General features: G+C 32.8%; 1 protein-coding gene across 3 annotated transcripts; it reads right to left on the bottom strand.

Annotated features, from left to right (window-relative positions):
* Positions 1 to 6,720: 6,720 nt before the first annotated feature.
* On the bottom strand, positions 6,721 to 12,831 carry LOC114717479 (ABC transporter C family member 3). Of its 3 annotated transcripts, none has more exons than XM_028902616.1 (10): positions 10,274 to 12,828; positions 9,813 to 9,899; positions 9,077 to 9,721; positions 8,641 to 8,805; positions 8,206 to 8,500; positions 7,871 to 8,088; positions 7,491 to 7,796; positions 7,339 to 7,402; positions 7,018 to 7,257; positions 6,721 to 6,923 (listed from the first exon to the last, which is right to left on the bottom strand). In XM_028902616.1, exons 1-10 carry the CDS (start codon positions 12,653 to 12,655, stop codon positions 6,811 to 6,813), a joined length of 4,515 nt encoding a protein of 1,504 aa, XP_028758449.1. In that variant the 5' UTR covers positions 12,656 to 12,828; the 3' UTR covers positions 6,721 to 6,810. The 3 variants fall into 3 exon arrangements, with proteins under 3 accessions (XP_028758449.1, XP_028758450.1, XP_028758451.1); XM_028902617.1 differs by having other exon boundaries at positions 7,871 to 8,085; positions 10,274 to 12,827; XM_028902618.1 differs by lacking the exons at positions 6,721 to 6,923; positions 7,018 to 7,257; positions 7,339 to 7,402; positions 7,491 to 7,796; positions 8,206 to 8,500 and having other exon boundaries at positions 7,990 to 8,085; positions 10,274 to 12,831.
* Positions 12,832 to 13,140: the final 309 nt, after the last annotated feature.

The following is a 13,140-nucleotide window of genomic DNA, read 5'->3' as shown; positions in this document are numbered from 1 at the left end:
GTAAAAGCTAATTAGCTAATATAAGTAGATTAAGCATATCAATTAAATTAGTTAACATGATATGTTTTTTTTTTAAACACTCTAATCATCTTCCTTAATTCCCTTTCTTCCTTTCCCATTTGATTATTGTTGAGGGAATATTAATATGATTAATTTGAGAAAAAATTGATAATAAACATGTAAAATAGGTTTTATATACGTAGGACCAACACCAATTCTTATATTAGTTTATGCATCAAGGACTGAAGGAGTATTACAAAATGGGAAAATATCTCCTACAGCTTGTGTCATACAGGAAATCTTTTTCACTGCTTTGGCATTCTCCTGTAATAAATAAACTGTCTACCTGCTTCACTCAATGGGATTCATAGTTCGAGTTTCTTGCCAACAGATTATAAACAAAGCAAATTAGACTCTCTTTTTCAATTAATTAAGAAGCAATCTCTTAAGCTACACTGTTTGATTTCTAACAGATATCATCAAGCAGGACACTTTGCTCTACTAATAACTTTCTCCCATATTCATATTGGAATAACATAGCCCTCTTTCTTTGTATTTTTCTACACTTTAAAAATATCATTTTGTTCATTATTCAAAAAATATTATTATTATTAATTGTTTATTATTATTAATTATAATAGCATGTATGGAATTGGTAGGACAATATTTAAGTTTAAAAGGGTTAAATTTAACAACAAAGTTTATCCTAAGGGGCATTAGGCACCATAAAATCTATTTGAGTGTAAAAATATACATAAAGTTGTTAAAAGGAGGCATTTGGTACCATGCCATTAATCTCCATTAGTTTACTATTAGAGGGGGTCAATAGAATTAGTTTTAAGATACATTTTTAACAACAAAGTCTACATCAAGGGGCACTAGGCACCATGACGTTTACTTGGGTGCAAAAATATATATAAACTTTTTAAAAAGGGAAAAATAACAAAATTTTTCAACTCCCATAAATATTCATTAATTTTATTCTTTTGAGTCCCACCAAATGCCATATTTTCTCTTCATCAATTTTCACTTTTAAGTCGATCCATCTTTCTCTCATCATAGTCAACATGCGCACTCTCTCTGTCATGTCATTTTCTCAGCCTCTGAGTCTTTTATATGTATTTATGCAAAACAACATCTTTTCCTTTTAGGATGAAGTTCATTACTTGCATCCAAGTACTATCTTCAGTCTTTAATATAGAACGCATTATACTAATTTGAGAAGGTTAAAAAAATTAAATAAATTACTTTAAAGTATTATATTTATCGTTTTTCTCCAAATTAATTTGCTTGACTTATGAACTAATATATAATATAATAATGCATATAAATATTTTACAGAGATCATATACTCTATGCTATATTTAAGTAATTTTTTACTTCTTTATTTTTTTTCAAATTTGTCCATTATTCCAGGGAGAAAAGGGAGTAGGAATGAGTTGAAAGAAAATGTCATATTTAGTAGGACCCAAAAAAATAAAATTAATAGACATTTATGGGAATTAAAAAATTTTGTTATTAATATTTTAACTGTTAACATTAATGTTTTAATGAGTGGGATAACATTACTATATTTTGAAACTTCTGAAACCACATTAAACACACAAAAACTTCCAGAGCAATATTATTCTTAAGTGAAAACTTTCAGAATAAATTTATAAATATAAGTTAATCCTAGATTTTACTTCTCCATGCGCTATGCACTAGGTAATTAAAAACTAATAATAGTTCATTATTAAAATAATTATAATCGATTTTTTACAGTGATAAAAATGATTAAAAGAAACATAAGAAATATCAGTTCATATCAAGATAAATGCTTATATATGTTGTCTAAATAAAATATAAAAATAAACAGCTTTTAAATAAAAGAAATAGAATCACAAGAAGTATTTGACGCTAAAAGTCACTTGAAAAATTAAAAAAATAAAAAAAGAAGCTTGCTACCATAACCCAATGGAAACGAATACTCCTTCGATCCTTAATATATGACTCAATTATTGAGTTGATTTTGATTCTAAATATAAGATCCATTTTTCATATTTATCATTTTTCTCTAAATTTCCCCCATTGATACTCCATCAACCATAATCAAGTAGAAGAGGAAGATGGCATATCAAGAAAGATGATTATGGTATTTTAGGAAAAACGTGTTACATTTCTTATAATTAACTAATTTACCTAACTTTCCTAATCTAATCAAATTAGTTAAATGGGTCTTATATTAAGGATCCGATGAGTAGTTTATAATTCTTGATCAATTTGCAACATCTGATTGGCACTTTTTCTCATATCTAACATGAAATCTTTGGAACATAATGAAAGCATATACTTTTCACCTGGAGAGTTCTACACATAAATAGTTAAATAGGAAGATATTCTGTGGGAAATATTGATCAGGAACTAAATACAGGCATATCTTGATTATCTTCTGGTAGATGTTAGAACTTTAATTGAATATGTTGTAAAAGACTAGTTACTTCTATTAAACTCAACTCTTCTTGTTGATAATTTCTTTTGTTTTTTTTGCAGTGTAGTTTTATCTATGACCGAACAATTTCAATTTAAGTACTCTTTCCGGTTCTTATTATAAACTTCAAATAATTAATTTACGAATAACAAACAATTCATTAAAATTAGTTAAAAGTAGTAAATATGTTAGAAATACAGCTTTAGTTTCAAATATACCCTTATAATAAATGGGAAAAAAATGAAAAATAGTGTATAGGAAAATGTGATAAGAGGGTATGGCAAAGGAAAGAAAATAAATAACTAAAGCCAAAATTTAAAAGAAAAAGCATTAAATGTTTAAACAAACCCGAAATCAAAACTTATAAAATAAACTACACCCATCTCTAAATTTGATGCTTATAAATATGACCCCAAAAAAATATTTTTGCATACAATTATAAAACTTGGCCTACAGCTATAACCACTAAAAGCATAAGACCCTATTCTTCACCTTACTTTTATGGCAATAAAACACGGTAAAAGCAAAAGGTGAACCATAGGATTCTGCCCCTCTCTAGACCCAAGAAAAACCAAAAAGAAAAAAAAAAAAGAAAAGAAAACACACACACAAAGGAAAGAAAAGAAAAATGAAAATGCTTGCCATTTCTTTCCTTCTTTGGTTGGGAGAAGAAAAATCCAGTAATAATCTTACGAACACCGTGCTTGATGCACTAAGATTGATTTAGAAATCGTAAGAAAGCAATATTGACATGTAGAAAAGGTAATTCTCCAAAGATAGTTAGCAGGTGCGAGAACCAAAACAAATTGATTAACCATAATGCTGCCCAAAATCAACATGTATGTAGGGTGAGAAATCGTCAGTCATTAGAAAGAGTATCCACTGACTGCCATTGAGCTCTCTCATATTTTCTGTTTCTAATTTGCATTAAAAAAAAAATTTGAAGCCATGAGTGTAAGTATGTTTTCCAAAAACCATAAATCATGCCGTCGTTGCATTAATTTTGATGTGATCTATAGCCTACTATGTTGAAAAAGTCTCCTGGACACTAATAGTTCCTCTACTTGGTTTGATTTATCCATAACCAAGAAATGAAAACTGAAAGAAAAGTAAGACTAAATACCCGTTTAGATTAGTGGTAGAAAAAATAGTTTATTTTTAATTGGAATTTTAAAAATTTATGATGACTGGGTAAAAATTAAATTATATAAGTATAATTTATATTTAAATTGGTTTTGTAAATAAATATATTTGTAAAAGTAGAAAAATTTTGGATGATTATTAACATCAGCAAGTTTAGTTATAAAATGATCAAAAGGAAATAAATTCTATTAAATTATACATATGTTTACATATATATATATAAATAGATTACATGTACATATGCTAACTTTAAGAGAAATATTTAAAAAACAACATAAATTATAAATTATAAATCCATAATAAGATAATTCTCAGAATATTTTTATTATTAAAAATTTTGAAAATGAAAATACTCAATGTATGAGGAGAAGGGACGGAGGAGAAATTTGATAATCCAATTTGCAATAAATGCTCTAAACATAGCAAACCAAAGATATGATAACATAAGCCATAAGCCATAAGCCATAAGCATCCTTTTGTTTGCTTATGCTTTTCAGTTTTCATATGTTTTCGACTTATAAACTAGATAGGCCAAAAGCCCATTCAAATAAAGAGTTTCCACCATAAGCACAATTGGACCAAATTTAAGCACGTTTTAAGCCCAAAAATGCAAGTCTAAATAGAACCCAAAGCTTTTGTAGTTGTCTGTAGCCATGCCATTATAAGGTGCTTTCACTGAACATACCATTAAAAAAAAAACAAGCATAATAATGACTAACGGCGTCATTGGACTTCGAGTTATACAATTCTCCCCAAAATAAGCCTCCCACCAGTCTAGATTATTTTTTATTTTTAATATAAGACCTAGTTGACTAATTTAAAAAAATTAAAAAGTTACTAAAGTTATAAAATTACAACATATATTACATAATATTTCTAAAATATTTATATATATGATCATATTATATATTAATTTATATGTGAGACAAATTAATTTGGAGAAAAATGATAAAAACAAATACTTAAGAAATTTAGTAGTTTTTTTGATCTCTTTAAATTAGTCAACTGAGTCTTATACTACCTCCAATCCTTAATATAATTTGGTCTTAAATATAAGATTCCAATCCACTTTGTCTCTTATATTTATCTACTTTTTCCAAGATAATCTTTATAATAGTTGTATATGTTAAATGTTTCATCAAATTATAAAGATTTTTATCAAATAGTAGTTCTGGCTAATACATATGATTAGTAAGAGTATATTAGGCAAGACAACACATATTTATTGTAAGCAACTAACTTAACAAACTTTCTTAACCTACTCAAATAAGTCAAGTAACTATTATTTTAAAGATCAGGGATAATATTAAGGAGTGAAGGTAGTATTTATTTTGTCAATTTCTACAACATCAGATGATCAGCTTAACTAAATTGAACACTATCATCAACAAACTTTCTGCGGCTCCACTGGCTCTACCAGCAGAACCAAAACATGCTCTTGCAGAATGTTCCACCTCCTCAAGCAAGGCACTTACTAAACATACAACGTTGGTCTGAAAAGTGGAAAAACATTGTGCAGTACCACTTTTCCTCTCCCTTTTATCTCTCAACACAACAACTTCTCACCAAATATGGGGCCAAAATTGGTTCTTGCAAATGTAATAAAATTTGCCCTCTTTGCTCTTACTATCAAAACATAACTACTGTTTCTTATCTTTAGTATAAAAGTTAGATAACTAATTTATAAATATAAAAAATTATGTTAAATTAATTATTTGTAATAAATATATATTAGTTTTCCTAAACTATCCTCTTTCATTATTTGTATTGGAACTATCATTTGATTGGGAGCCCTCATAGCATGTGAAATCAATAAGGATATTTGGATAAAAAGTTATAAATTTGAGAGATAAAATGGATTAAGATATTATATTTAGAATAGAGATAAACCCTTCCTCTACTTCCTATATTTAGAACCAGAGCTAGTATATTAAGCGTATTTAAGTCTTCAAATTTAAAGACATCTCAACTGCTACTAAACAGAAAAAAAATCTTGGACAATCTTAGCTTAAGTCCTCGTATCTTACCCTTGACGTTGGAGCCATCCTTTACAGGAGATGGTCTTTCACCATAGACAACAACTCCAATTCTTTTTTAGTTTTTGTCTGGTGACTATATTTCCTTCACTTGAAATTATCTTCACAATATTCAATAGATGAACGACTTTGGCACCAAGAACTAACACATAAATTCAAGGCAATTAGTTTTATTAGCTAAGAAGATGGATCAACATGCCATCTCTTTGACCACCTATGATATGTGCTGTGTCAGTTATGTGACAATTTCTTCTGAGTGTCAAAAACAGGTAAAATTTGCTCGCTTTAATTTACCTGCGATAATAAGTTGAAATATTATAGAGCGCAATCAAACATGTAATTTTGAATGAGCTAAAGATATTACCAGGGTTTAAATTTGAAATATATTTGAAATTATATTTATTTGTTAACCTTTTGTCCCTACAGGTGAATTTTTTTTAATAAAAAAAGAAAATATCAAATAATAAGGTAATATTTTGTTTAAGGTGATGCTGAAATTGCACATGATTACATAAAGTCACTTGGAATTATAGTTTTGTTTTTTGTTTAGACTTACAAGGTGATGATCGAAATATTTTAAATGCTATAATTTTGGTCGCTACTACAAAAGTGTGGCAGTGTGCCTTCACTTGAATTTTTCCCCATGATAAAGTACATAAATTGGTCAAGTTGTCGGTAATGTGAGATTTTGGTTTTTAATTAATTATTTTGTTTGGCCAAAAAAATCAATTATTTTGTTTGGCCAAAAAAATCAATTATTTTGTTGATACCTTGTGATAAGAAATTTATGGTATCAAAAGCAATTTTGTTATGCCGCTGGCTGAAGTTTCTTATGTGAATTTTGGTGCAGTTTTGAAGCCTAGTAAAGGTGCCAAACGGTGGTTCTAAAATTGGTTTGGAGATAATAAAGGGCATTTAAATTATAAAATATACCAGAAGTTAGAATTATTTCAAGCCCTTTTCTTTTATAATTCCATTTGATCTTTTGTCCTTCAGATTTTCTTTCTTAGTTTAGCATTTCCCTTTACTTTGGAGATTTCTTTTAGTCCAAAATACGAAATTAACATTCTGTCAAGACAAACAAGCTAGAAAGATCATTACTTAATATTTATCACCATCAAGAAAAGATCTGACTCAAAAATAGTTTCCATTAACCATAAGCTAAGCTTCAAAACCCGAGTTGGACCTACGAGAGTATTCTGCAACTAGTTGAGCAAGAGATGAAGATTTGTTCTTCAACAATCTGTTTGGTGAGTCATATTCCTCAATAAGCCCTGAATCAACAAGAAAGCAAAAATCATATTAACATTTATGAGAATAAAATGACAAATGAAAAGAAAGGAAGAGAAAGCCATTATTGATTCTTGCCTTGGCTCAGAACCAAAACCATGTCACTGTCAAGGATAGAAGTTATTCTGTGTGCAATGGTTATAACTGTACATTCTGAGAAATGCTGCTTCAGGGTCTGTTGGATAATGTTATCTGTAGCAGTATCAACTGATGCAGTAGCTTCATCAAGCACCAAAATCCTGCTTTTTTTAAGTAGAACACGGCCGAGGCAAACCAGTTGCCTCTGACCCATACTCCAATTTTCTCCATTCTCAGTGACTGCCACATCCATGAGGAAAAAAGTAATCATGTTTAAGTTTTAATCTGGCCTAATCAGTTTAAAGATTTTAGAAGACCCACCAATGGAATCAAGCCTTCCTTCCTTCTTCCTGACTTCATCTCCAAGTTGGCACATAGCTAGAGCCTAAAATAATACTTAAAGATGTTGACATGTTCATCATGGATAAAGATCAAGGTTAGTTCATTTACATTTTCATATAGAAGTAACTCACCTCCCAAATCTGTTCATCAGTGTACTCTTCAAGCGGGTCTAAATTACTTCTTACAGTCCCTTGAAACATAGTTGGATCTTGAGGAATAATGCTAAGTCTAGACCTTAAATCGTGAAGCCCAGTCAAAGAGATGCCGATGCCGTCTATTAGTATCTGACCAGTTGTAGGTTCAATGAGCCTGAATAGTGTTTGCACCAGAGTTGATTTTCCACTTCCAGTTCTCCCCACAATGCCTGTTTTTACCCCAGCATTGAATGTGCATGTAAGACCTCGCAGCACAAGAGGCAAGTGAGGAGCATATCGGACCTGCATCATAAACATCCTCCTTGCTGACAGATTCACATAAGAACTATAAAGAACATAAGATTAAAGGTTCAGACCTGTAAATCCTGGATATGAACCTCCCCATATGATGGCCATGAACAATCTGGTCTGTTTTCTTCAATTACAAGAGGAGGCTCGCTTGGGATGTTAGTATACTGAAATATTCTTTCTACTGATATAATTTTATTCTCCATATTGCAAAGCGTCCAAATTAATTGAGCTTGCAGCATGTTTAGATTAAACCCATATGTCACAGCCAAGCCAGCAATGCCTTCAAAGAAGGAAAAGAAAAATTTTGAGCAAGAAGCAGTAATGAAGCTTTGTACCTATTGTTACAAGGAATGAAACTTTGGAAATAATACAGTGGAATGCATGTTAGTGAAGAACTCACCAGGAGCACTAATTGCATTTGGAAAAGATATCAAGAAAACCAAACTGAAGGCAAATGTGATAGAAGATAACATATCCAATCGGAAGCATAGCCATTCCATTGCAGCAGTACTGTATAACTTGGGCTTGGAATATCTGTCTATCAGTTTCATGTTTGTATCCTGAAATCTCGCTTCTTGGTCAAAACTTCTGATGGTCATTGATCCTGAAATGGTTTCTGAAAAATGCTGTATAACTGGAGCTTCACACGTACCAACCAAACGGGATAGTTCACGCGCTGATTCTGAGTAGTATCGCTGCATGATACCAATTTATAGGAAGCTTGTCAGAACTTGAATGTATCTTGTTATTTATGTATAGCAGTCCAGCTCTAACAGTCAGATGCATAATATTGCAGAAACACTAAACAAACGCTTTTACAATAAAAAGGAATTACCTGGTACCATATGCAAGCTGCAACCACAGGAATAAATACTAAAAAAACCTGCCATGCAATTTGAGACATCACAGCAATATTTGCCAAGAGCTGAATAAGGCAGAAGGCAACTCCTGCTACAGTAATTGGAATGCTCATATCTACTGCACTTTGGTCTGTTGAAGCCTACAAACAAACAATTCAGACAAGGAAAAGCAATAAAAATGGGGATTTGAAGAAGAATAAACAAGAAGGGAAAAAAAGAAAAATGAAGAACTGTTTGCTACAATGTCTAAATAAAATTTAAAAAAAAAAAAAGTTAGGCAGATTTAGCCTATGAAATAGACATGTAAACATGTCAAGCATACTTTATATTATCATCATTAACATGTTTAAGTCTATTTAAGATTTTTTGTGTGTATTTATCTTTTGCATGCCAAAATTAATTCTGACATACTCTATTTAGGATTCGTCCACTTGGTGTAGAATCAAAAAACGACATAGGGGCTCGGAAGAAGCACACGTGCAGTTTATTGAAGAGTGTAGTGGCTGTCTTATATCCAGCTACAAACACAAGCATTGTTCTAGCCATGTTGCAGAAAGAACTTGCAATGGCCAAAGCTACATAGACAAGCAAAAGTGTAAAGCTCCCAACAGGAGGCTCTGTAGTTGCCGATACAGGAGCTGCCAATGCCATCCAATAATTGCTTCCAATTTGAAAAACCTGAAAAAGCACATGCAAGAGTAATATGAAAGGTACAAGAGCTCCTCCATATGCTGTTGTAATGTACTTCCAGTAAACTTCAAACCCAACTTTGCCCTTTTCTCTTTCTTCTTCTTGAACAAGCTGGCCTTTTGGCCCACGGTTATCATCTTCTTTTTGAACATCTTTGTTTTCAACTTCTTCCTCAAGTCCAAATGCACTTAATGAGTCTGTCTCTTTCGCAGTGGTACTAGTTTCTCTAAAGGTGGGTTTTCTCTCTAACGAATTGATTGCAGATAAGGCTTCTCTATGTGCTCCAACAAGCTCCATAAAATCAGTGCCTGAGTTGAGTATGTCATTGTACTTACCTGATTGAGTTATCTTGCCATCTTTCATGACCTAATTAAAAAGGTAAGCAAATAGGAAGTACAAAGTTAAACGATGGTAAAATTCACTTTTTAAAATTAATTAAGATGAGAAATTTTCTCACCAATATTAGATCAGCATCAGGTAAGAACTCTAGTTGATGAGTCACATATAACACTGTTTTTGAACTCAAAAGGCCAAGCAAACACTCCTGAAACAGTATAAAAATAATGTAACATAAGACAATAACCTGTGTATCCAAATCATTCACAAAATGCTGATCACATTTTAAGGGGAAAAAAATTGAAATTTGAAGTGATTACTCACATGGAGAACGAACTAGCTACTGAAGAAGAATTCCCCCCCCCCCCCACTCAATTAAGAACCATCCTACTCATTGTCTCAGTTAAATTCTCAAGACATCTCACAAAAACGCATCACTCTTTGCAATCCAATATGCTCAGGAATATGAACATAAATTACAATTATTAAGGTGTTTCAAATTAGTTTATCAATGTTAAGAAACTCTAGATGAGTATAAAATGGTTTGCAATGAATAAAAAAGGGATAGCAGAAAAATATAACCTTAAACAGGTGGGATCCGGTATGGGCATCCACGGCACTGAAAGGATCATCAAGAATATATATATCAGCATCTTGGTAAAGAGCACGAGCTATTTGTACTCTTTGCTTCTGTCCACCACTCAAATTGATGCCTCTCTCTCCAATAACAGTTTGATCACCAAAAGGAAGAATTTCTAGGTCTCTTTTCAAGGAACATGCTTCTAAAATCTTCTCATATTTTTCCCTATCCATCTCTTTCCCAAATAGTACGTTCTCCTCTATCTTTCCACCTTGTATCCAAGGGGACTGAGCAACATAAGCCTTTGTACCACACATCTTCAATGTCCCAGAGAGCTTCGATACTTCTCCTAGTATACAAGAAAGTAGACTTGACTTTCCTGAACCAACAGTACCACAAACTGCAACCCTGAAGCCATGGATTATGTTGATGTTTATATTTTGCAAGGTAGGAACAGGTGAAGACAAATCCCAAGAGAAGTTCCCATCTACTATCTCAATTGCTGTATCAGAACTACCCCGAGGAAGCCTCTCTACAACATCAGACTGTATTTCCTGGAGACAAAGGAATGATGCAATCCTATCGAGGGAAACCTTAGTTTGTGCTATCATTGAGATTGTGTCAGGAAGGTTAGATATGGGCTGCTGCAGAATTCTGAAAGTTGCCAATGCAGCTAAGATCTTGCCTGAGTCAAGTGGGATTCCTATGAGAATACAAGTACCAAAAGTAACCATAGCAATGAAAGTTGGGGCAGAAGAGAAGAGGAATCTTGTCATTCCTGAACTGAATAAAAATTTCTTTAGCCATCCTGTCTCAGTGTTCCTAATCTCAATAACTCTTGACAGGAACTTCATCTCCCATGCCTGCAGTTTTAGAATCCTCATGTTCTTTAGAATCTCAGTGGTGGCCTTCATTCTTGTGTCTTTTGACTCCATTAACTTTCTCTGAAACTTCTCTTGCAGTGACCCCAATGGCAAGTTTGCCAGCATCATTAAAACAGTAGCAGCAAAAGCAGATAATGAAGCAATCCCAACACTTCTATATAGAACAACTAAAGCTAAAGTTACTTGTAGAACAGCCATCCATGGATCATGCATGTACCAACAAAACTCACCAATCCTAGCAGCATCAACAGTCATTAAGTTGATGATCTCCCCACTAGTTCGACCCTCCTTTGATTGACATGAAAGGGTCAATCCTTTTGCATAGATCATTGCCACTAACATTGACTGAAACCTAACCCCAACTTGCTGGAACCTAAACATCCAGTGCCTCTGTGCAAGGCACTCCACAAGTTTCCCACTGAGGAATGCCACTGTCAAAATATAACCCTCATTTTTAAAACTTTCTTGTCCATTCAGATATTCAACAAATACGTCAATCAGAAAGGGACCAACATAAGAAGCACATGTGTAAAAGAATGCAAATATAGCTGATGAGAGAATCCCTTTCCATGTAGAGTAGATTAAAGCCTTCACCAGTTTAATAGTGGTCACTCTGCTAAGATCATCACTACACACTGATTCAAGGTTTTTTCTAAATGTTGGAAATGTCCCGTATACACTGTCATGGCTAGAGAGCAAAGGGAGATCCTCAAGGCCTAAAGTTTTCTTATATCCAACAGCAATTAGAGTACTCATCCATGAGAAAGTAACAATACTGAAAAATCCAGCTTTTGAGTAAGGGGTGTTCTTATAGCACTCATAGCTATTGCTTTCCCTGTAATCACTACTCAAGAGGGGTTCTTCAAGAAGGACGCGTTTTGCCTCATTGCTTGCTGAAAATCCCACATAACAGAAAAACAGACCCGAAAGAGTGGAACCAATATCAGAAATAAGGTATATTATTGGGAGGAAAACATGTTTTCTGTAGAGCACAAAATCTATTACAAGGCAAGAACAGCAAACAAAGGAGTAAGCCCAGCACCAAATTCTCAAGAATCTGGGGAAGTCTTGTTCCCCTGAACTGGAGAGTCTAGAATACAAGTAGACACAAAGAGCACCCCAGGCAACAGTTTTTATCACAAAATCCACAGCAATAACAATTTCATCAAAGTTGTCGTTCTTGTACCAGAAAAAGAAGTTTAGTACGGACAGCACAAGGTTAAAAGCAAAAACAATTAAACAACAGAAAAGAGTCTGTCTGTAGTACAAAACAGCAGTATTGGAAACTCCTATTCTTCCAGTTTCTCTGTTTCGAACCTTGGTTTTGTGACATGCCCATGTTATCAGTAACACAAGTAGTAGCGCCAGGTGCAGTGAACAAGAAAGCCCGTGAGTGAAAATGGGTTGGAGAAAAAAGCTCGTTTCGGGAGACATTTCCAACTTTGAGGAATCGAGAAGCTCCATTTGATGGTTATGGTGGATCACTTGAGACTCATGCATCGCAAAAAAGAAATGGGAAAAAGGTATAGTGAATGTGTTCACAAACTAGCTTTCAGCTTCAGGTAAAAAGAGCCTGAGATCATGTACTCCATCCAAGAGCGGAGAATAACGGATTCACAAGAGGATATTTTTCATTTTGTAAAGTCACTGTTCTGCTTCATTGACTCGAGACGACGACCGTTTACGTGGATCAGCCGCCCTCCCTGGGAACAAGTTTCGGTGTGGTGAGCGCACAACCCATTAAATTTGGAAAGATCATATTTAAAATTTTTAATTAATTATTTTTAAATAAAAATATTTTTTTTAAAAAAAATGATATTTTAAAATATTATTTTTATTTTAAATTTTATACCCATTAGTATAATTATTTTAAACAAATAGAAACCAAAAAAAATTAAATCTAAACCATTTATATCAAGTATAAATGATCTAGATCTAATGAGTTTAGGGTGTTTATCAAAATGATGAGCCCCCAAACCGGTTCC

The sequence above is a fragment of the Neltuma alba genome, unplaced genomic scaffold (genome assembly GCF_004799145.2).
Source record: "Neltuma alba isolate B1F8T4 unplaced genomic scaffold, ASM479914v2 tig00011738_pilon, whole genome shotgun sequence".
Taxonomy (NCBI): domain Eukaryota; kingdom Viridiplantae; phylum Streptophyta; class Magnoliopsida; order Fabales; family Fabaceae; genus Neltuma; species Neltuma alba.
Note: the sequence above shows the minus strand (reverse complement) of the source record. Positions and strands in the feature narration are given on the sequence as shown.